The sequence below is a fragment of the Zootermopsis nevadensis genome, unplaced genomic scaffold (genome assembly GCF_977971745.1).
Source record: "Zootermopsis nevadensis isolate Lab colony 2312 unplaced genomic scaffold, Znev_1.0 Znev_ptg000028l, whole genome shotgun sequence".
Taxonomy (NCBI): domain Eukaryota; kingdom Metazoa; phylum Arthropoda; class Insecta; order Blattodea; family Termopsidae; genus Zootermopsis; species Zootermopsis nevadensis.
This window is the reverse complement of record NW_028259160.1, coordinates 17,576,476-17,600,979: the sequence shown is the minus strand read 5'-3', so window position 1 is coordinate 17,600,979 and position 24,504 is coordinate 17,576,476. Positions and strand designations below refer to the sequence as shown.

Genomic DNA, 24,504 nt, shown 5'->3' with positions numbered 1-24,504 from the left:
ACCAGTTGGGTTTAAAGGTCTGAACTCTTGTCACTCATATCACCAACTGACATAATGCAGCAGGCTTACATACATAGAACAAAATCTTATTCCCTGAAACACAGGAAGGGTTGTAAACAGACAGACATGCTAATAATAGTGATTTTGTATGTCATCATAATACTAAAGTGGTTATCAGAAAGCCGAAGTAAACTTCTGGGAAGGTATTAGTTTTAAAACATCACCAAAAAATGTCATCAAATTTTTATTTCAGCACATGCACTGTCCACATTATTAGTGTTCCTACGTAACACTGCACCATCTCACAAGCATTTTAAAACATGTGAGGATGACAGAAACAACCTTCCTCAATTGTCCAAAATCTTGATGACTTACAGTAACAGAATTAAAAAGACTTCCAAGGGGAAATTAAAGTATTTTATGATGACGTCCGACACTTTGCTTTGCAGCAGAAGACTGTCCAAATATTCCACCACACATATGCCCTTCATATGAACCCTCAACAGTAAAACCAAACGTCCACTTCCAGACTATAATTATTTTCACTGCTTCAGGATACACTGAATTTAAAACACTGTGACAAAGACATAAATGTCTGTATAATTCTACCAACAAGAAAATAATTTGCTTAAAATGCATAACTTACTGCTAACAACATGAAGATATGCATTGCCAAATGTCTCTCCAAAGCTGTTCTCAGCAACACAGGTGTACCAACCCTTATCTCCAAACGTCACATTTCTGATAACTAGAACTTCTGGAGTGTTGGTATATATTCTGGACTATTAAAAAAATTTGCAATAATTAAAATCAACCAAAAACAAGATATCAGACTTATGCTCTAACTTCAACAATTTCAGTACAATAAATTAATATATTACAATGACATTTCACTCTCAATGACTGAATCTTGCACAAAAGATGTTGAATGCATTGGAATTTCACAAAATGGTTTGTCATTTCAAAATTACATTTGTTGTCTTAATTCAACTACACTTCCATAATTTTTTTCCAGAACTTAATAAAAAAGATCATGAAGTTATAATCAGTATCTGAATATTAAGCCCTAAATTGACTTATTTAATTCAAAGCGCTCTGAAATTTGTTGGTTTCAAACACAATTCAAGTACTGTATGATCTTTTTGTCACCAAAGTTGGAGCACTGAAGACATTTTGCAACTTACATTAGTGCCGGTTGTTGTTTACATCCTCTGTAGCTTTAAAATTAATAAAGGAATAATGTATGAGAAAACTGTTCTAACAACTAGAAGCAGCCGATCACTGCAGATCAGTGTATCAGGGCAAATTTCTGAGATGGTCTTGGTGAAGTTTTCGGTCTCATAAGAAAGGAAAATTCCTTGAACAGCGAAACAGACTATCAGTCCAGTTGCTTACAGCATAACCACAGGATATAATAACCCAAGTGGAAATTTCTCTTCTACCTCTGCTTTTGGGAAAATTCACATCACCCGCACTTACTTCAAAGTTTGAGGCCTCTAATTAGGGGATTACCATGTATTTTGCATAAAACAACAATCTGGTAAAATAACTTCTGATGTTATGTCCAAAAAAGAACAGGTTTTATGAAAGGGAAATGAACCAATAGTCACTGGATCTGGGTCCTGTACAAACAAATTATCTAATTGACAATCAATCATATTCTGAGAGGGTTTACATACCTTTTCATTCTTGTAGGAGGTGAAATACCCCTGAAACCATGTAATTTGTGGATGCCCAGATAGAACTTCACAATGAAATGATGCATTCTGTCCGACCATGACAGTTGAGTTTTGTAGGACTTCAGTCAGCTTTGGTTTCTGATCGTGAGGATCTAGAAGAAGATGCGCAATCATGCAGAAATGCCTCATGTTGCAAGAACAAAAATCAAATTGATGAATACGGAAAGCAAGATGAAATAACGTGTAAATTTCACACATAAACTGCAGCCCTTGCATTCTGACACTCTCTTGTCTAACCATTTATCAACTGAACAAAACAGACAAGACATAGAATAGTGTAACAGTGAGATACGCATATGTCAAAAAAAGACATTAATAATAAAATATTATGGATAGCTGCATCAGTTTGTAACATGTGCATGCAGACAGACACATTTAATACATGCACACATGTAATTCACGTGCGCACACACGAATTACATGTAACTGAAACCTGGTCTCCAAGCTTTAAGCAAACTTAATCAAGCAGACATGGAGGACCTGTCTCTTCAGTTCAGTGGGTTAATTGCAAAATTGTCTTGCTTTCTATCTTCTACACACACACGCACACACGCACGCACGCACGCACGCAAGCGTGCACGACAACATACCGATAATGTTGACTTTGAATGTGAAGTTTATGCAGCCAACCAAGTTACAGACAATGCATGTGTAATTTCCAGAGTCCCGCACAGCTGTCTCTTCCATTTTCATTGACCACTGACCATAATAGAGATTACTTAGAATATTTCCGTCCTTGGTCCAAGTAATGTTCGGCTCTGGGTTTCCTGTGGACACAGTCATACTGTAAACAACAGTCGTTCTAAAGCCAAAGACGTCTCCTTCATCAGAAGAAAGAATCACTAACCTTCTGCAAGACAGTTGAGACGCACCATGCTTCCAGCAGGTTTCGTCACTGCACGGTTCATGCCGTTTGTTTCCATGAAATGCGGCGCCATTTGAGGCAATGTCTTATTATGTACTCCTACTGCATGGTTATTCTCACCGACCACAGTGTCTTCCAGTTCATGTACAAGTGACATGGACGTCAGGTTTGCTACAAGCAAAAAATTAATTCATCATAAAACATAAGCAGTTCTCATCGACACTTTCAGAATAGTTCTGAAGCCTACCCCCACCCTACAACACCACAGATAAAGTGGCTGAAACATGAATCTGGTCAGACGACATGTTTGCATATCCTAATCTTCTTTAGAAAAGCAGACATGAAGGACTCACAACCAATGAGCATTTCCTGAAATCGTTTAATCTTAAGTTCATCATGAACGTCATTTTCATGCGCAGAATCTTGATTCCCCCACCTCTGAGCATCACATCTGCATCATCCAGTCTCTTCCCAGGATGAAGTTCGTAATTGTAGCTCTCACCACCCGTGGTCAGATCTTCACGCCGCTCAATCACTTCAGGAAGGTGCGCTGCTGCCACATCTTGGAGAGAGTTTGCGTGCTCAATGGCATCATGTATCATCAGAGTGACATTACGACACTGTTCAGTGCCATTCTCCATTCTCACACAGCAGCCGTATCTGCCAGCATCAGCGAATTGCAATGCCCTGAACTTCACCCTAGAAATGAATAATCACAATTATCAAGCAGCGTGCAGCTGTTCGATGGATCTGCGCAAAGTTGGAAGACACTCAGTCATTGGGAGATTAAATCACCGCGTAAGAAGACATTACAACCAACGTAACCTAGAAAAGGGAGATTTTTATTACTACTACTACTATTAAAACAAAATTTAAAAATGTTACCAAAATGAGTAAAACATCACTTGTGTTGCCACTTATAGAAAAAATATAACCGCGTTACAGCCACGCAGAGAAAACAGAAGTGGTAAATCTGACTTCTTATGGGTGGCACCAACGGAAGTAGAAACCCAATAAGAAATGCAGTGTAGATGGGAATGTGCACATTACACGGCCAAAGACTAACTGGGCAATTTTCCCCCATTTTGGAACATAGCTGAGTAAACAGTTTACAGACAAAGTAAAGTAAAGTTTGTCTGACTACGCGCCATATAGGAGCTTGGGGGGAGAGGAGGTATAGCTCCTACTCATTCTTGACCTCGGCACTAGATGGGGGTGAGTGGTCAGCATCACGCCCCAGCCGGCTTTACCCCCGGCAAAGGATCCCGAGGCTGGGTGGGCCCCAGAGCCGGTCTGGACGCAGAGACTAGAGGAAAGTTCCTTTGCCCCCGTCGGGGATCGAACCCCGGTCGTCCAGCCCGTAGCTAGTCACTATACTGACTGAGCTATTCCGGCTCATAGTTTACAGACAACAAATCTCAATAATCCCAACTTACGCCTGTCTGGTAATCTTGACCTGGGGAAGCCTGGATCGTAAGACAGTGCCATCCTTGTACCAGCTGACGTTTGCGACAGAGTCACAACGCAGTCGTAACTTGTCACCCACGGCTACCTTCTCTGTGAAATCAGCCCCACCACCTGCAATAAAATAGATTTAAGGATAATATTAAAATTGATTATAGATAAACTGCCTGTTAATGTATAAACTGGATTAAGCTACCTCAGTATGGGGTTCACTGATGAGTTTTGAGAACACGGTATATTGGACCTTTAAATTTTAAGGAAGTGGGGAACTTTTTGAGTAGCAAAATAAGTAGAACCACCAAATGCTTAAATAATATTTCCCATTTCAGTAAGTCAGTTATGTACTCGTGACAGGAAGATGGAGAAATTATATGCAGAGGGGCTTAATAATTTGCATTCTTCTCGAGATACCGAGACCAACAGATGAGGATGAGCTGGATGGGGCAGGAAATGCACTCTGAAGAAACGAGAAATGCATACAGAATTTTAGACTTAAGACCCGAATGCAAGAGACCACTTGGAATGAAAATTATTAAAACGCGTTTATTCATGGTTTATTTAACAACGATAACATCTCAGGAAGAGGGCACGCCCTAATGCGATGTTCTGTCCCTGTTAAAATGAATCTTAAGTGAATATGATGTGGAAGTTTTCTTAATCAGCTGAGCTACTATCAACTTGTCAATGACTGCATCAAGGTCTGATAGCGAATTTGTGTGTTCTACGCAGACACTTCTGAGCAAGCCACATTAAAGCTACATTAAAGCCCATAGTAGTCCACCTGCTGTTAAATTGTCTTCTGTGTCTGTGAGTCTGGCCAGCGGTTTAGACTCACAGACAGTTATGGCCGTCGAACAGTAAATGATTGCCACTATTAACCCTCGTTTTAATTGCGTGCAGTGAGTTCGCTCCGAGCTGTTTGGTTCTACGCATCCACCTCATTCTTTTGTCTACAAAAGCTGCTACATTAAACAGCAGGGGTCTAAGAAGGCAATTAATTGCCCACGCGTGCATTTCACCCTTCAAAGTACACTGGTAACTATATATACCACCTGCTTTAACATAACTCAGCATTTTGTATTTATGTGTTTCGTACGATTCTTAATGCAAACAGCAGCTTTAATCAGTTGATTTTCGTAACGGTGAAGTGTAGTGTTTTCTTCGCGGTACGGGCTGGATTTTTATATTCAGATGAGCTTCGGGTTCTGCCGTACAGAGTTCCGACGGGTTATGAAAACCACGTGGAATCGTGTGTGCGTGTGGAGGCGGCGTTTCATCAACTGGATGTGGCACACGGCATCAGTTTCTCCTGGCACAGGGAGAAAGGGAGAGGAGTGTGTCAAGAGAATTTTGCTGCACGTTCGCTGTCGCAATCTGCAGGAAAATAGTCTGGGGAAGTGTGAGGGACAATGGCGCGACTGGGCTGTCGTACGAAACAGAAGTTTGTCACTGTATCTCAAATACCGAGAAACAGAAATTATGGCTCTAAATTCGACGAAGACTTATGTCTCTTGGCGTCACCGCGGCATCGTAAGAAAAGAACTATCTTCGATGTGATTGGTTCATCCTGCTCTAACAGCCGTTTTTGAAGTCTAAAAGGACAGCTGAGAAGTCAAAGGAATTATGTGTCTTGGTGTCCAACAACAAATGAGAATCTTGTAGGTACCTGGAGCTGCAGACACGCAGAGCATCTGTGACGCACGTGTGTTGGAGCAGCGAGATGCCCCAGCTACCCGTCAGAAATTTCAACCCCCCACACGAGATCCAGTACAAACCCACATGGAAAACCCTCCACGCCCTCTCCCGTCCCTAAACAGAGCAGCAGCAGCAAATATATCGCATTATCCACACATAACCCGACCAGGGCTGAACAAAATCACAGACAGAACCGAAACACGCGAGCTCCATCTCCTACACAAAATGGAAACGAAAAAGCTACGGTTTGTTTAACGACGCTCTTAGTTACTCATATCATACAGCATCGACTGATAGAACTAATACTGATTAATTAATTTAAATTCCTCTTAAAAACATGTTTTTGTGGCCCAATTTAAAATACCATCCCAGCACTTTTCAGAATGAACTTAACAAAGTCACGAAGGACCTCAGGGTCTACGAATACCTCCCGAATACGAAGCAGGAGTGCCAACCACAAAATGGAACGAAGAAATTAATTTCAGGACCTAGAAGTAAATTATTGTAATAAGACGGATCTTATGAAATAGGGTACGGAGGTATGGACTGGATTCGTCTGGCTCAGAACGGGGACCGGTGGCGAGGTCTTGTGGACATAGTGACGAACTTTCCGGTTCTATAAAATACGGACAACTTCTTGAAAAACTTAGCAACTAAAAAAATTCTCAAGGAAGAACCCGCTCTATGGAGTTAGAACTCTGTTAAATCTGTTATATGCGTTCCAATATTGAACCACAGGCGGCGTGCGTGTCTATTACTTCATATTTAAACTAAATGTCCGTGTGATATTATTAAAAATCACTGCTCCAGTAGCAGAACGTGGCTTCACGTCATCTGAAACGCTAGCCCATAATTCCAGCTCATTGTGTTTTACGAGAAGCAAAGTTCGTTTCAGATCACATTGTTTAAATTTACAATGTGCATTTGTTTTTCGTTTCACTGCGTCATTCTTCTACGAGATAAGATTTATGATCGACCGATGAAGGACTGTGATAAAAACGCAAGTCCATTGTTAGCCTCACCAGTGACACAAACTGTCAGCGTCTGTCGACAATTCTCACTGACTGAAAACTGAACACTGATGTATAACAATCAACATTAAACTTAAAAATGAAGCCCTAAATCAATCCCTATCGTTACTAATGTCGTCCAAGTGAGATATAATTTTATAATGCAATCGCGTGCTGACGTGAATAATGTCTAAGAGTGATTGCCTACCTCGGACGAGATTTTTCGAGAAAACTAACCCTTCGTAGCCAAAAATCACAAAAACTCAGTCCGCACCGCAAAGAAAACACAACACTTCACCATTACAAAGATCAACTGGTTAACGCTGTTTAAGGAAATAATCGCTGCTTATTTTGATAAACATTTGAAATCCATTTGCAAAAACTACGGAGTTACTGGTTGTTAAAGGAGGTGGTACATATACTTACCCTTGAATTTCGCGTCCTTTGTAATTAATTTTCCTAACATGACTCAACATAAAGTAACATCAATAAAGGGGCAGTACACAAACCGATAATGAAAATTATTCAATATTCGAGATGTTTCCATCAGCACCTGAAGTAAACTGCAGTGACAGCTTCACCGAACAATCTTGCAAACTCGTCGTTGGCACTTCACGCACCTTCCTCGCGCCTTGCCTAGCCGCAACTTCTACGACACTAGTATCGTGCCGGGTAGTCTACACACTGGGGGTAGGCGGTGCGCAAATCCACCATTTGGAGTGCAGAGGGTTTAAGAAACGGGGTCCCAAGCCCAACTGAGACATTTGGACTGAGCCCAAACCGACTCCTCGTATCACAGGCTCTTCACAGGGTCTGGCCAAAAATCTGTCCATTCACTTTCTTCTACTACCAAAGTCAAGAATGCGTGGATCTTACATCTGGGGCTCCTATACGTCTCCATGGAACCTAGTGTTGCGTTTCTTATCAATAAAAACGGGAGGATTATGTCCTTCAAGAAACACAAGCGACGTTTTGGGCGTCTGCAGCGAATGACTTTCCTGTAAATGATTACAGTGCCTCGTGTTAACTCTTCTGTCCTGTTAGAAGCCCGAACGCGTTCGTCCGAGAGCAGAATTACAGATAAATGGGGGTTGGCTTCATGAATCAATGAAGGAACTCAGTTGGCAGCCCTAAGAAGCCACAAGGAAAAAACCTCAAACGCCAACCAATTATCCCGCTATTTTTAAAAGTCGACGAAGTGAATGCCCCGTGGAAGTTGGCACTGGGCAGCCAGCGTGTCTCCTAACAGTTGCTTAATCAGAACACAGACGAGAGGTTGAGTTCACAGACTCCAAGCTGCTCCACGGATCCGAATTCAAAAGTTAACGCCTTTCACCACAAAAAAGTGTTTTTTGAGGAAAATCTACTCCGATTAAATCTTTGCACCATACGGCTAAAAAAATATATTCATTTTAATATTATACTCCCGTCTACTTCTAGCTCTACCAACTGGACTGTCCTTGAACTCATACAACATTAAATTGTCACGTGAGATATCAGGTTCTCATGGCGACGAGTATGAAGATGGCTTCCTCCTGAAATGTTGCGCCGTGTAGAGCTTTACCGACGTTTCAGATATGTCTGCTGCCTCATCGCCCTTAAGACGGAAGAAGGAAGCACCTTAAATCACGCCAAGACCGCTTCCTTACGCATCCTTCCCACTTCACTACCATCCTTTCACTCGAGGCACTAAAAAGCGTCGTTAAATACACTACAAATAAATTAAAGGAAGAGATAAGCTGGACATGCAGCAGGTGCGGGGTGTAAGAAATGCAGATATAATTTTGGTAACTTCGTTGAGCAAAAGGGAAAGAGCCAGTTGGGAAGACCAAGGAAATGTGGGGAAGAGCGTCCGCCTCTGATTTTTTCTTCGGCAAAGTGTTTTTTGGTACCGGGGGGGGGGGGGGGGGGGTGGATACTAATCAGGTTGCAGGCACTGAGAATCGCGTAATGGACACGACGTTCGCCGCGATTTTATCTGTAACCCGCTGTCGATTTGCGTGTCGTTTGTTTCACAGCCTCGTCGTCAGATGAACGAAGCAGGAAATCCAAGTGTCCCGATTTCGCCGCTAGATTCATGTGGGCTGTGGCTTGCTCTGTATGGGCGAGCTCAGAAATGAGAATAGTAACAGACAATGAAAGACTAATGTCTGGGAGGACTACCACGATCTCATACAAAGAAAACAAGTGAAGGGAGATGAGGGCGCGGGATTCTCCATCGTCAGCCTCCTCCTCGTCGGCTGCTCGGTCACTACGCGTTACAAAAACATTTCCTCTAAAACGATAAAGACCCGGGGATCAGGCGGTTCGAGCGTGATGTTCGCCTCTCACTTCTACCTCTTGCTGAGGCCCAGAATGCAGTGGTACAGGGGCGGATACACCATTAGATACCAGTGGTAAGTATATGTACCACCCGCTTTAATAATCGGTACGCTAACTCTGCATTTTGCCCACACAGTGTACGATTCTCAATTTAAACAGCGTCAACCAGCTGATCTTTGTAATGGTGAAGTGTTGTTTTCTTTGCGGTACGGACTGAATTCTTAAATGATATTCAGACGGGCTTCGTGCTTCAAAGTTAATTGTGTGATTTATCAGAGGAAATACAGATTACTTAAGTGCTATAGGCATGTAAAGGAAAACTACTTGGATTGAAAAGTAATATTAAACTAACTTAGAAATAAGTAAGACGTAATGGTATGACCAGATCGAATGGTGAACATGGCTGTCTTTTGGAATGTTGCAGTGTGTAGTCTGGGTGAAAAGCATGGCCATCGACGTTTCAGGAGAGTTTACCGCCTCCATGATCAGACACTTATACACTGATGATGGAGGCAGTAATCACCTCAATAGAGCCTTATCTCAGAAGACGGTCGGTTCAGGTTGAGGCCTTGCACCTCGCCGTCCAAGGCTCGCGGTGGAGCGCGTTGCAAAAAAAACAGAGACCGAGGACGATGCAGTCGATGAGAGAATGCGGATTGCAGCCACCGGGAAACGGAAGGCGCATTACGGTAGCCACTTTGCACCGGAGCCGGTTCTGAGGATGCGTGAAGGCGAGAAGCAAACAAAAGCAAGCGGTCGGACGGAAGGAATTCTTTCCGATGGCCTTGGCCGGCCTTGCAGCCCGATGACCTACCGCAACACGAAACTCGTCTAACTACGAGTGGCAAACCGTTGTTCTGACAGCAAAATAGCACGGACTGATAACAAATACACTTAAAGCACCTCGTGAATTATATTCTCAACTGAGGATTACGATGCAGGCAGAATGTCTTCTGGTATGGTTCTGCACACTGGGCAAGGAACAAAGACTTTTGGTTCGGAAAAACTTGCAAACAAAAAGGCCACTTTAAAAATCAATAATTACAACGAGTAACTGTGCCACTGACCGTTGTCCTTGAGATATCTCGTGATAATATTAAAGTTGAAAACTATTCATTGTGTTCACAAAAAATAACATTGTCCTTAGCCAGCTTAAACCACTCCGTATGTTCTCTGTAATCAATTTTAATATTTTTCCCATCTACACCTCAATTTTCTAGAGGTTTCTTTACCTCAAATGTAATAACTAAAATTCCATCATCACATTGACGACGGAGGCAGAAGTACCTCCGAAACGTCGGTAAATATCTAAACGGTGTTGCATCCCAGAAGAGAGTTTATAGACAGTTCAAGGCCAATTCTTCAGGACGGAGAAAGTGTGCAGAGTAACATTTTGAACTGAGAGATCTAGACTTAGTCGGAAGAATAATGTCTGAAAAAGATATTTGATAAATGCGCGTGATGGAGTCGTGAATGGATTTCGGAGACGTTTCTCAGAACACGAGGTCATACCAGTGACTGCGGTGATGAAATGTCGACTTACATGACATCATCAAACAATTTCTACAGCCGCTTAATAACTACAATTAAGTTAACTAACTGACCAACAAACGAATCAACTGTCTGGTAGCAGAACCCAAACCAATTCCATCCACCTGCCAACCTCACAAAATATTTCTGGTCCATCTGAACGTTTTCCTACCATCTGCTTCTAGGGTATCCAACTGGACACGTTTTCTGAGACTTCCCTACCAAAACATTCCTCACGTATTTCACATCTCCAACCCAGCCAATTGTACATTTCTGAAACTTCACCGTCTAGGTAACACCTAAAAGTCACTTAATTCCTCGTTATGAAAGCTGCCAGTTACCTTACTATATCCTCACTGGGCCCGAAGTTAATTTGTCAGTCGAAATAAATATCTGATGCCTTGTGAGCTTCGCCCCATTGCAGTGACTTTTCCATGTTTTGTGCGCGGTGGAGTTCAATGAACATCGACAAAAGGCTCAAAACACTAGAAAAACAACTTGGCGTCCAGGGCCAGTGGGAGGGACAGACCTGGCTCTTCTTAAGAGCGGAAGAGGATTTCTTGGGCAGAAAGCAAGAAGAAGAAAGAAAGAAAAAGAGAAAAACGACAACAACCCTCGATTTGATGCTCTTTTCTCGTCCTCTACGGGTGGCTTGAAGGGACGGAACGCGTTTTTGTCCTGCTTTGGGTCTGCTGCAGGTTAAAGAAGCGGTTCTGACATAACTGTGGGCCGCGGTCTCACATCGGCTCGCACAGAATGCGATTCGTGCGCAACAACCGACCATCAGCACAGCCTGAGAACTCCCAAGACCTGAAGAGATCCACAGTCACGTGATATAAACATTATGCTTCTTGTTTTAAAGGACACATTTGTTCTTCCTCTACGTCCGATCACCTCATCGATGAGCCAGGATCTGACACAGAATCTAACAGTGGCTTAGCCGGTCAATGCATTTGCCTGTTTATACCGCCTTAAGTTTCATTACATGGTTAAATCGTCCGTCACTATCTACCAAAGTACGTGGCGCAGAAACCCAGAAAAAAGACCGCCATCTCCATACTCGGCACCATGACAACCTGAAATGTCACTTTCATTATTTTGTTCACAACTGCTCGCCTCTGGAGAAATTTCCGTGAGAACCACCTCAAAATTGCCCACCCCCCACGCCTATACCCCAAGGGATCTCGTCACTCTTCACCTCAGGCTCCCCCGATTACTACAGCGGGTGGCATCCCTCTTATTTAGATACTAAACGTGAATGATGAAATGGGAACGGTCGTGGCCCATTATAACAGAGTATCCCCCCCCCCGCCAACAATTTCAGGTCCACCGGGATGAGCCCTTTTTGCTGTTCAGCCACTCGCTCGGTAGGCGGGCCGACGTTTTTACCCGAAGAGTACAACCAAGACGAGAACATCGCTCAGTCATTACGACACGAATTATTCAGTTGCCATAGTAACATGTCGGACACCTGCTAAATGAACAGCGACATCCGTCAGGGCAACCGAACCAAGAAGTTACCAACCACGCCAGAGAACAGAAGATAATCTGAAGAAGAGACGGGAGGCTGAGGCAGCTCTAAATTCGGTGGTTTATAGGAGCGTGCAGTAAAAGATTCACGTATTATACAGCCTGGCATTCCTGGTAGGCGAGTGGATTGCCTCACGCTGCGGCCGTTTTACTCCGTAGAGAAAGAGAGGGACAAATTGTGTCTGCATTTGCGGTGCACCCTGTATCCCCACCCCCTCACCAGCGTCCATGCAGCTGTACCGCTCACAATTACTCCACAAGGCGCAACGCGCTGTCTGCTCATCGCACGTCTTGTTTGTTATACTCTCAACAATTTGCTCTGACAGTAACGCCGGCATCGGTTTTCGTGGTTTTCCTCGACGTGTTCTGGCCGTGTCTTGTCGCAAAACCTGAGCAGCCATCGCGACCTTTCCTTCTGCGCTCGGGGTCTCTGTACGACAACGCAGACCGAGGGCGTTGAACACAAAAGGAGAACTGGAGACAAATACATAAAGAGGCGCTTCGTATGTGAGATTTGAGGTTCTCACGGCAAGAAGTATGAATGAAGATGAGCGTCTTCACGGGACAACGGGCCGTGTAGTCTGATATATTTACGGACGTTTCAAAGGAGTTTTCCTCCTCCATCTTCAGGGCAGGTCACGGATAATGGAAGCGGTGTTGGACGTTGCAGCAGGTTGTAAGCCACAGTCGGATGCGTTGTGCTTGGCCCAGAGCAGCCGAGACCTGCACGCGATGCTGAATCACTGAACAAACACCCCAAGTGACCTAGCCACTCACTTATACAATAGACAATCAGCCAATAGAACACTCGTAATAAGGAAATCCTAAGGGCATGGACTCACCAAGTTGAATGTCTCTGCTCCTAGTGGACCGCGCACCTGCTGTGGCCAACGACGTCAGCGCCAACAGTAACACCACTTGCCTCGTTACCATGGTCACAGGCAGCTCAGCGTCGGATGTCCTGTAACAAAACCGTCAATAATTTGAGCTCTTTCCAAGACAAGTTTCATCTCTTGACGCTGAATAGTCCCTTGAAGCCGAAGCTCGTCCACGTTTATACTTAAGAATCCAGTCCGTACCGCAAAGAAAGTACAACACTTCACCATTACGAAAAACAACTGGTTAACGCTGTTTACAGCGAGAATTATCTTGCAGGCATGAATACACAGTAAAGATCTGCTGGGTTTTAAAGGGTTAGTGATGCAGGAAGTACGAGAGGTTTCATAGGCAACGCAGCCACCCGGGTGGGAGTAAACAAACAGTGGACAAGAGAGAAAGGATGCACAGAACGAAAGAGGGAAGAATAGAAAAAGACGATGGTGTTATGGACTAAGAATATTTACGAAACGCGTTATTTGCAATTTCAGGTTACATCACTGGCCTTGACGAACATTTATTGGCTAAGCAAACGATGTCCCACACCGTAGTAACAAAAAGTTCATCTTCTCTCTCGCACGTCGTTAAACATCTCCCGTACCCAAAAAAAAATTGGCTCAAATAAAAGTTTCGCATTTCAATTACACCACTTTTGTACGCAATGTAACAATTTCTGTTGCACGAGAAATTTCTTGAGAAATCCAAGAGTCCAACGCGGCCCCTCCTGAAGACCTGGCAGACATAACGGAATTCGTCTGTCGTGTGAGATTTCAGGTTCTCACGGAGGCTCGTATGAAGATTGCTGTCTTCTAGAAATTGCGCCATTCAGTCTGACAAAAACCGACCGACTTCTGCCATCAGGGCGACAAGCAAAGTGGCAGTAAGTACCTCTGAAACGTCAGTGAACACTCGCCAGTCTCCACTACGTAACATCCCAAGAGCCTTCAACCTGTAATGTGCATCTAAAATACTAAATTTAATCGAAATCCTTTGAGTATTCTGGGAGACACACACGGGTATGACGATCGGCAGCGACCTCCAGCGGTATCAGACCGATCATCTCAAAAATCATTAAAATTTGTGTTCTTAATTGAATCAGAAGACGGGGTTCAACACACACCGGATAAATGTAAACTATGATCTCCATTAACTCTTGTAATTTGAAAGCATTCAGACATAAATAGACGCTACTATATGAGTTTTACCGAACTATGTTGCCACCGCCCAGTGCTCATCGCCCTGGGCGGTCCTCACCACGATTCCTGGCGGTGTTCTTTCAAACTCACCGCCTCAGCAAATGAATTATTCATCAGTGCGGACAGTACAGTATTATTCATCCGGATGAATTGAATATTTGTCACTTGCAACTAGATTGGCCCCTACGAAGTTAGACTACCACCTAATGATTTACTTTAAATGTATTCAACGACACTATTCCAACTGCTAACGTTATCAATATGACTGAACAATAGTCATCAACAAAGTTAGTTGTGAGGATTGTCGACGTTTCGGGAGGCAAAGTAACAAAAAATGGAGAAGATTACGAAAATTAAGAGCTTCAAAATCGGAACTTTTCATCTAATAATTTTACGGCCGGGTGGTTGGCACTCCTGCTTCGTACTCGGGAGGTCCCGTGTTCTAATCTCGGCTATAATTATACAGACAAATGCTTGGACAGTATCTTAAATTACGTCACAACCGTTTCCTTGCCATTTCTTTTTAGTTCTTCAGTGTTCCTATCATCCGACGCCATATTGTCTAAGCTGCTGATAGCGTCTTTAAACCACATAATCCACAGCGCCAGACTGAAGTTTATGGTTTCTTGCGGTGCTGTGGCGTTGCGAGCAAAGAACAGAATTTTTGGTACCGTGATCCAACTGGAGGGTCACAACCACCCTGTAAATCCCAGGGCTCAAAATGACCTGCGTCCTGCCCTAGCGAAGGTCGGTGATTGATTGGTGTCTCTGGGGAACAAAAACTCAGAAGGTCGCCTTCCGGACACTTGCGGCGCCAGTGCAAGGCGAGCAGTTCAGGTCGAGTTCTCTGAATTCCGATGAGAAAAACTTAAGTGCCTACAAATTCCTACGCTGATCATTTGCCTTCAAGGGATTTTGGGTTTTACGGGATAAAATTGTTGTCATGGTAATGCTGTCAAGGGAAGCCCAATATAGAATCACCGATCCATTGCCCTTCTGTGGAGTAAGATGGATTCACGTTGAAAGGAGCTCCAGCCATTCGAACATGGCTGCGCCCTTCAGTTCCAACAAATGAGGAAGAATCCCGACTACGACGTGTGGGCTTGCAAGGGACAGTGATGCCCCGTCTCTAGGGAGAGATTTGTCCTAAGATATCCCTTCTCTCAGGAGAGATTCGTAATATGAGATACTCTGGTTTTCAGGACAATTTCTCATGAGATATTCTGACTGTCTGTGGAAATCTTTCCTCGGATACTCTGGCTATCGTGAGATCTTTTTCCTTCATAGACATTCTGGCTCTCAGTAGATATATATGTTTTCTGACCAAAATATCCCGAATCTCGGGAGAAATATTCCTTGAGTCACAGCTCTGGAGAAGTTTGTGTAATGTTCAGAGGGTCGGTCAGTTAAATACCGGACAAGAGGTCAATTTCTGGATGCCAGCTTCCTCATCACTTACAGCCAATCGCCTACTATCCAATGCACTGCCGCTGTTAAGTATCTGAATCTCATCTTTCGTGTGATATTACATCCACCATAAACTTCAGAGTTCACGGAACAAAACGTGGCATAAATTAATATTGAGGGAGCCAGGATCTGTTAGGTTGACTTCACCACGTTTGTTTTAACGGCCTGTTTAAACTGGGGTCGCTCGATGTACGTCAGGGGTGCGGAATTAACTTTCGACTCAGGGGTCGCATGCAGCCATTTCACAATCTACAACTAGGTCCGAAACTTTGCTATCTACTTACAGGTTTACACGGCGTTTCAACTGGCCAACATATGGATTAAAGAAGTGTCTTTAATCAGAACCATAGCCGCCTTCTTATGTGATGTTCCAGAAAGGTTTTTCGACAGTTGGTAGACGACTTCATCAAAAGAGTCGTCCTGTCAAAGGACAGCACCCACGCAACACGTGAGAATCGAATACGTATTCTAAAGGACTTCTCCGGCACTAACATAGGACTTATAAAGAATTTCAACAGGATTTCTCAAGGAATTATCCAGCACTAGTCCAAGGCACCTCACGACCACCCGATAACACGCTAGTAATTTTCCAGTACACAACCCAACCCATCATAAAACAACACAACCCTCTCTAACATAACCGAACTAAAGCTAACCTAACTTAACATACCCTAAATCAAACTAACCAAAAACAACCTAACCCAAATTAACGTTTCCAAATCAAACCTAACCTAACCTTACCGACAACACAGGATCAAAGACACCGCCTAAGGACTTCAGAAGAACCTTTCCAGGACTTCTCCAGCACTTCTCTATGACTTAAAACTTACGTAAATTCTTTAAAGGACTTCTAAGGCACTACTCTACGAATTCTCCAAAATTTCTCCAGTACGTCTCCAGCACTTCTCCAGAACACCCTGAGATCAACTGATGAACACCAGAAATTCTCCAGGACACAACCCAACCTATCGTAAAACACAACCCCCTCTAACCTAACCAAACCTAACCTAATCTAACACAAATTAACGTATCCAAATGTAACATCGACTAATAATACCTAACCGACAACATATGATCAAAGACACCGCCTAAGGACAACTCCAGCATTCCTCCAGGAATTCTCCAGCACTTCTCTATGACTCAAGAATTTACGTAAATACGTACACGATCCCAACACCATTTGATGAAGAACCCACAATAGACCGATCGTCAAGTGTCACTGCATCATAACCAACACCTGACTTCACGTCGCACTGCAGGCTCAGAGCCAGAGCAGATATTATTAGAGGCGGAACACAAACACGGTGTTCTGATGGTCACGTGATCGTGTGACGCTGTATACTGATTAGCTCTGTGTTCGGGAGGTTCCGGCTTCAGATGTGGACCCAGATGTCAGACACTTTAACTGGCGTTTGTAATGATTTTCCTCGTTCGCTCACAGAGAAATTTCTGGAGTAAACATTACGTAAAAGGCACGCCACGACCTCTTCGCTTCATCATCGTCCACTGACATCGGCTGTCGTGAATCGTCTTCAGGATCAGAACGCGTAGATCGATTAGTCTCTTGTCTTCGCACACAAACATCAAAAATTACAAATTTAAACTTTCTTCGGCGTGGGTGTTGGATGTGACACTACTGCGAAGGATATTTCGCACCTCCGAAGACACAAAACCACAAGGAAATTTGGAAAATTACACAATGTTTGCCACGATTTCTTGAGGTCATCATTAAATCGACGACTTTTGTCAGAAGCGTGGTGGACTCCCGGCTGGACAAAGGGACGCGGGTTTTCCCGACGCGCAAGTGCCTGTCAGATGCTCAGTTGTTCCCTACCCCAGGGAACGCAGATAAGGCGCACAGTGTTTTCGTTCTGTCCCACCCACCCCAATGTTAGGAGCTGCCGTTTGTTTGTATTAATGATTTTTAATAACACAGGCCACGTGCAAGAGACACGTGTGCTTGGGTTTACATTACCACCCACCCAGGGCGCGCACAGGTAGCCGAAAGACGAGGCTCCTCTCCATGCCATCCTCAGACGCTGTTTCTCCCTGACAATGGAATCCTACACATCCTTCGAGGTCTTCCTGGTGACCGCTTTCCCACCGTCATTGCGTACGACAAATTCCGATAGGGAATTCATATGGTGAAGTGTTGTCAGTCACGGAGCTGAAAGACCACCTCTTGTCGGCTGTCAGCAGCTGCGCTACTCTTCCTCATGGACACTTCTTTGAGCACTGGAAAGTCGATTCATCTGGTCAAGACGTTTTCCGCCCATAAATAATTTGCTTAACTGGGCCGAGTTATGCTCCATTTCGAAAGTGATGAACATGTCTGCAACAAATCCATTTTAATAGTATCATCCCATTTTAGCATAAGTCTCCCAAGTAAGTTTTGACCAAAATTCTATGTGCATTTAGTCTTTCTCCAACGCACCAATCCCGCCCTCGGGGGTAAATCGGTCGGGGCGTGAAGGTCACCAAACCGCCTCCATCTAGTGCCGATGTCAGGAATAGGTGGAGTCATGCATCCACTGCCACCCCCACACTTCAGCATGACGCGATGTAAAGTTAAGGACAACATAACCTTTGTATAAAACAGAAAACTAAACAAAAAACCATGTGGTCTGATAGAAGTTTACCGACGTTTCGTAGTTCCTTGCTGCCTCCATCTTCAGGGCGATAAGTAGTCGGCGATGTTATGACGGAAGACGCCTCAAAACCTACTTTTTTAAAAGAAAAACTATTTTCTTGCCCGTTATCTGTTTCAGGGGGCTCGGAACGAGACTGGATCCAGTTTGTATGAAACACTCACGAAATCTTTCCGTTTTTGCTCACAAAGAAAGATGCCGTTTTCTTGGCATTGTGTTACCCTTGTTCCGCCGACCCCTTGCTCAACCCTTTCGACAGCCGTAAACCCCCCCCCCCCCCCCCCCCCGCAGCCTTGTCTCCAGGCACCTCACGTGCGCTGCAGACCAGCCCGCTGCTACTCTCCTTCTGTTTTACGACACGACGCGTAAACAACAGCGCAGCGTCCACACATCAATCACAGGCCCTTCCACCACTTGCTGAAGACAGTTTCGAAGTTCTGATTTACTGACAAATCGACTTCCAGGCTCACGCGGCCTCGAAGCTGGTCCGCAGATTCCCCCACGACACAGCAGATTGGACAACCCTTTCTCAAAACACGTCTCAAGACATGAATTTCAAAACGGGGTTTCTAGCACACGAAACAGGACATGCCAATTACTCCGCCCCGATTGTCAGTACGGTAGCATCCTCAGTTGATTCAGCATCGTTCTATTAATGGTTTGCTCAATTACAAACAAGTTAAGAAACTTGATTTGCTGGGTATCCTTTCTAACAGACGAGAGTCTCTAATAGTTTCGTGTCAGACACTTCAGGTTTCTGTCTTGACCCTTCGTGTTCAGCGAAACAATTTTTGATGGTTGTACACCTAGGTCACAAAAACATTCCCTTCAGCCTTAATCCTTTTAAACCTGTTGGTAAGTATATATACCACCTGCTTTAATATTAAGTGGCTGTGCGCTTTACCATTTATCATTCTCAGAACAAACAACTGATCGTTGTCATGGACACGCGTTGTGTTTTCTTCTTGGTACGGGCTGGATCTTCTTGCTCAAATTTCCTTTCGAGAATTCAGACTGAATATTAACTAACTAACTAACTAGATGGCTTACAGAACACGAAGGTTCATCACCGAATTAACCAAAGCCCACCACCGGACCCTGTCCTGAACCAACGAAATCCAGTCTCCTTCAACTCCTATCTCCCATAGAACCCGCCTGAGATTATCCTTCCATCTACGTCTAGGTCTCCCCAGAGGTCTCTTTATTGCAGGAATAAAAGAAACTGTGGATTATAGGAAGTAAAGAAAAAATTAAAAGTGAACTTCAAAATTTGTTTTTCACGGTGCACGAGCTGGGAAGGTGAGAAACGCGCCATGGGGGGGGGGGGGGGGCACCCTGAGCAAAGTTTGAAAGATAATATTAAAATTAATCTTAGGGAAATAGAGAGTGATAGGGTCGAATGAAATCTAGTGGCTCAGGTTATGTTCTGGTGGTGGATTCTCACGAACGCGGTAAATTTGTGTGTGTGTGTGTGTGTGTGTGTCCCGTAAAAACAGGGCATTCTTGAACAGCTGTGCAACCACGAACTTTTGAACGCAGAAGCTGCTCTGTGGAGTAACTTGAGCCGCGTCCATGGCACCACGTGCATTACTGTCCAGTCACTGTTGGCTTTTGTAATCACTGTGAAGGACGTGGACTTGTTACGTAAGAGACGCACCCCGCAGACCGTAAACAGGAGATGCACACAGCAGATACTGCAGCGAACGGAGTGTCATACACACGGCACAGGCCGAAACGAGCTCATTAGCTCCTCTCTCTGTCTGCGTGTGTTTATTCGTTCGAGCATGTTCCACCGTTTACATTCTTATGAACGCGTGTAGTGACCCTCTGAAGCCCGAAGCTCAAACTAACTCAGTCCTTACCTCAAAGAAAACACAATCGATTTGTTAATGCAGTTTAAGGAAATAACATTGTCTTTTTTTTCCTAAGGATCATACCAAACACATAAAAACACTCAGTGGTCAAAATTCGGAGTTACTGAATGTTAAAGAATGTGATATATATATATTGTTACCGATGGGGGTTAAAGCAGTTTAAGACTTGGGCTACATTCACACTTTCTTATAAATGACGATATTTGATGAAAACTTCAAGGCAGTTTACTCAAAATACGACAAAAATTAATACATTAATTTTCTCTAATAATTCTGTTCATTTACATGTATTATTTATATACTTAAAGCAATTTGGGTATTCAAAATTTTGGCGATAAATATTTGTTTAATTATACACGCGCCACACAGTGACGGAAAAACGTACGCCGGCCGCACTAAAGGACAACTAGCGGGCCACTGTTTGATAACCCGTGCACCATATCCTCCAAGTATCAGGCCACACCATAGCATCACAACTTGCTGGGGATTGAAGATTCAAACCCACATCCTGTGAAATTTAACCATGCACCAAAACATTTTCGGTAACAAGCTCGCATTTGTAAGTACTCCGGCATCAAAAGAATATAAATACTTCACGCACACTAACGAACAACGAATGAATTGCATACGGCTAGTTATACAACACTCGTCTCAGCCTAGACAGGACAAGGATCAGACAGGTTTAAATCTTGAACGTAATTACCATAACGCAAGTACCATGATGATAAGTAAAGAAGGCTTTCAGCCCACTCTAAGCCTTGACCTTTCTCGCGAATCTTTTCGCCATCTTTTCAAAACCCGTCAACATATGAACGTCTCTGCCTACACAGAAGAGACACACGTACATCAATGCCTCCAGAGGGATCCGAACCCATGGTTTTCCCTTTATTCTTTTTTGTTCTAATATGGCACCAGGTAAACTCAATAAAACTGGCAAATACTGGAACTTAATGACCTAAATCACAATCCTGTTACTGCCAGTTTTTTTAAGTTGTTTGCAGAGAAATGCAAACACAACGCAAAGACTTGATTTGAATGTAAATACAGGAATAAAACAGATAGAACTAAACATGTGAGCACGTCATGAATGAATGAATAAATAAATAAATAAGATCCTAAATGTGTCTGCCAACAAACACAATAAACACAAATAAAATTATTAAATTACAAAAATAATAAAGTCACAAAACACTCATCATTAGTTTAAAAGTTATTGTCCCTCCAATTAATAAATTAAATATGTTCTATATATAAAACAGGTCTGTCTGCTTCGTATTTAGGGACGTCCCTAGCTCGCTGTTTGTTGTCAACAAGATGGCTACAAAACATTCGCACTGCTTCCATCTTGTTTTACGTCATAAATAAATCTACCTTTAGAAAAAAAAGTTCTAGTTGTAAATGGCGTTTTTGCCGTTCCAACCACATAAGTTCGCATATCCGCCATGTTTTATTGCCAACTGTATTAAATTTAAAGATATGATGCTTGTGTGACATCCGATGTCATAACGTTTATACCAAGTTTCGTGATAATCCGTCGACTGATTCAAAAGTTCGAAGTGACTCACAGACAACATGGCCTTCTCATAATCCTACTTTCCTTATTCAAGAAACCAGTATGGATAAGAGAGCTTAGTGTGAAGGGAAAAGAAACGGTAAGTTTGCTTACGTATGTGTGGTATCACTGTTCGCTCCCAAGATGGTTGGTTGGTTTGCCCTCAACGCGAGACACGAATCCCAGAAGCAAGATTTAGTAATTAGTTTTACAAGAAACTCCCCAAGGACATCGGGGATTTCACACATCCTGCCAGCTGCCCGGTGTCGTCCTGGGCTGAACGAAACGACGGAGGACTTAGTTGTCAGCACATGTCCAGACGAAAGCCAGGTGGCACCGAGGCCAGAATTCACTGCGATCACCATTTATCGGAGTCAGTCTCTGTTATCATCATCATCATCACCAGCCTTATACTTCTCACACATCCTGTGTCTTGTTACGGTCTGCCCAAAGACCATCGTAGTCCTTTTCCTTCGCAACGAAGGATTACTGAAAGGTACATTCAAAGGACATATTCTCCTTTTCAGTTGCGGCAGCTCTGAAATTCTTTGTGAATTCCAGATCGATTTTGTATTTAATCAGACGTTTTTTGAATTTTCCTTAATTAGCGCCTGGGAAGGAAGCGGTGTTGCTCCACCAGCTGTCTTCGAGGGACAGAAATCAACGAGACACTTTTTAGTCGAGGCGGCAGTACCTGGCTACAACCCCAGGACCTCCCAAGCACGGATCAGTAACGCACTTTCGGTTACTCTAAGGAATCAGGGCCAACCGAAAATGCCATCAAAGCACTGTTTTAACCGTCGTCAAGAAGGATCTGATTGGTACGGCATGTAACACGAATGGACACAACTTAAAATACGACACTGTCGTTCACGTCTTGAAAATACTTCATCACGTCTCAGGTCTGACTTTATCTCTTTGTGGTTAGTAGATCAGATTATACAGTGTCTCATGATGTGGTGACGTGTTTCGGGTGAACATACCGCAACCATCTTCAGTTGGTTGCCACACACAAGGAGACGACAGTCGGCGGTGTTACGTAACACTGGGCTCAGGGTTACCCGGCGCGGTTTACACTTTCCTGCCTTTAAAAGTGTGGAAACGGGTTGGGGGGGGGGGCACAGCGGAACTTAAAAGTCGCGTTGAGATTAATTAGCGGTGCGGACGAACACATGCGGTGCACGTGTGGGCAGTACAGTCAGAGCGAGAAGGGCGACCAATTCGCTCCCGGGCTCGTGTACGTACAGTCGTACAGTAGAATCCTTCGCCTACGACACGCCCCTCGACGGATTTCGACGCCACCTCATTTCATGCAAACAACTCCTCAAAGACTTTGCAAAGTTGACCCTGATGCTTAAGCTGATGTACGAAGGACACTGGAGAAAGGTAAGTGGTTAACTTGAAGCTCCGGCCACCTTACCCTTGAAGAAAACCCTAGTACATATTCGACATGAGATTGGGCGACTCTGGACCTTGTGGCGAAGCACTTGCTCAAAAGGACTTACTGGGAAGCCATTTTGCAACGATGAAACAACATGCAAGGAAGATGTCTGTCTGTTTTCCGTGACGCTACGTCGTGGAGTCTGTCAGAAACCGGCCGATGTTTCAGCGGTACTTACTGTCTCCATGACCACACTGATGGTAGCAATAAGCACCTCTGAAACGTCGGTCAAATTCCACCATACTGCCTAAAATCTCACTTACTTTGGAGAGAAATACAATTCTGCAGCATCATGTTTCGAAAACTAATCACCACACATTCTATCACCAGGCATGGAAGGCGACTAGGTTAGGTTCTTAGCCTCCAGCTCCGGTTGATTTATCCGTGTACGCGTTACACACAGGCTGCAGTCGGTCGCCGATCAGACAGGAGGAGGGCGGGCGCGCGCGAGGAGGACCTGACGTCACTGCGAACAACGGGGCGCCTTGTCTGACGCGGACGGACTCCGACTGACGCCATCGGAAGCTTCTTCGTCTTTCGGTTCGAGACTCTTGACTCGGGTCTTCCTTGCCTTCTCCAGTCTAATTCCCGACTGGTTCCTACTGATAAGCCACGGCCACTTCCTTCTTCCCACACCCTCTCTGTGTGGGGTCCCACAACTGGGCCGGACGATCAAAACGAAATGTTTTCTTTTGTTTTTGTTCTTTCTAGTGCTTCGTGTACAACCAAATTCACTGAAAATCAGGATGTTAAGTTCCGCACACCGAGGACTTAGCTGGTCTGCTTCGTTACCGGGAGGTCACGGGTTCATATCTCGGCCCTGGGAACGGCTATCCAGACTGAGGTCTGTCGTGGGTTTGCTCAGTCTCAACCGGGCAAATGTCTGGATAGCACTTTCCATATTCATTCATCGTTCACTATCAAAGCTACGCAATCTGGGCTACTGGCAGTGTCGTTAAATAAACAATATTAGGCGGAAAATTTATTCTGGGAATCGTATGAAACAAAAGAAGTGCATTCTGGTGGCAGAAAAATTACTGGATGAGGTGGTAAGTATGCTTACCACTATGCACTAAATGGTTAACAGGCAGGTGCAATGCAAGTCAGTGTGAGGTGTCCACATTTGCCACGCGCGACAGACGGCGTTTCTGTTTGCAGACAATTCACTTGGTTGTTAGCGGGTGGACGTGAAACGGTTGTGGAGACAGCGAGAAACAACAACCTCGCACTTCCTCCCTGCACCCTGACAATGCAGAAAGAAAAGATCAATTCACGACGTCGTGGGAAGTTCGACG

At 44.0% G+C, this 24,504-nt stretch overlaps 1 protein-coding gene across 4 annotated transcripts in view; it reads right to left on the bottom strand.

Moving 5' to 3' along the window:
* LOC110826648 (fibroblast growth factor receptor homolog 1) overlaps nucleotides 1–24,504 on the bottom strand; it is a 55,084-nt gene that overhangs the window by 17,938 nt on the left and 12,642 nt on the right. For 3 of the 4 annotated variants that reach the window (XM_087356783.1, XM_087356782.1, XM_087356784.1), the window contains exons 2-8: nucleotides 12,998–13,116; nucleotides 4,041–4,182; nucleotides 3,041–3,303; nucleotides 2,587–2,775; nucleotides 2,330–2,506; nucleotides 1,680–1,831; nucleotides 647–782 (exon numbers count right to left, since the gene is read on the bottom strand). In XM_087356783.1, the coding sequence (XP_087212909.1) occupies nucleotides 647–782; nucleotides 1,680–1,831; nucleotides 2,330–2,506; nucleotides 2,587–2,775; nucleotides 3,041–3,303; nucleotides 4,041–4,182; nucleotides 12,998–13,088 (1,150 nt within the window). In that variant the 5' untranslated portion in view covers nucleotides 13,089–13,116. Of the gene's footprint in view, nucleotides 1–646; nucleotides 783–1,679; nucleotides 1,832–2,329; nucleotides 2,507–2,586; nucleotides 2,776–3,040; nucleotides 3,304–4,040; nucleotides 4,183–12,997; nucleotides 13,117–16,858; nucleotides 16,920–24,504 lie in introns of those variants that run through there. The other variant, XM_022057487.2, reaches the window with a different exon arrangement.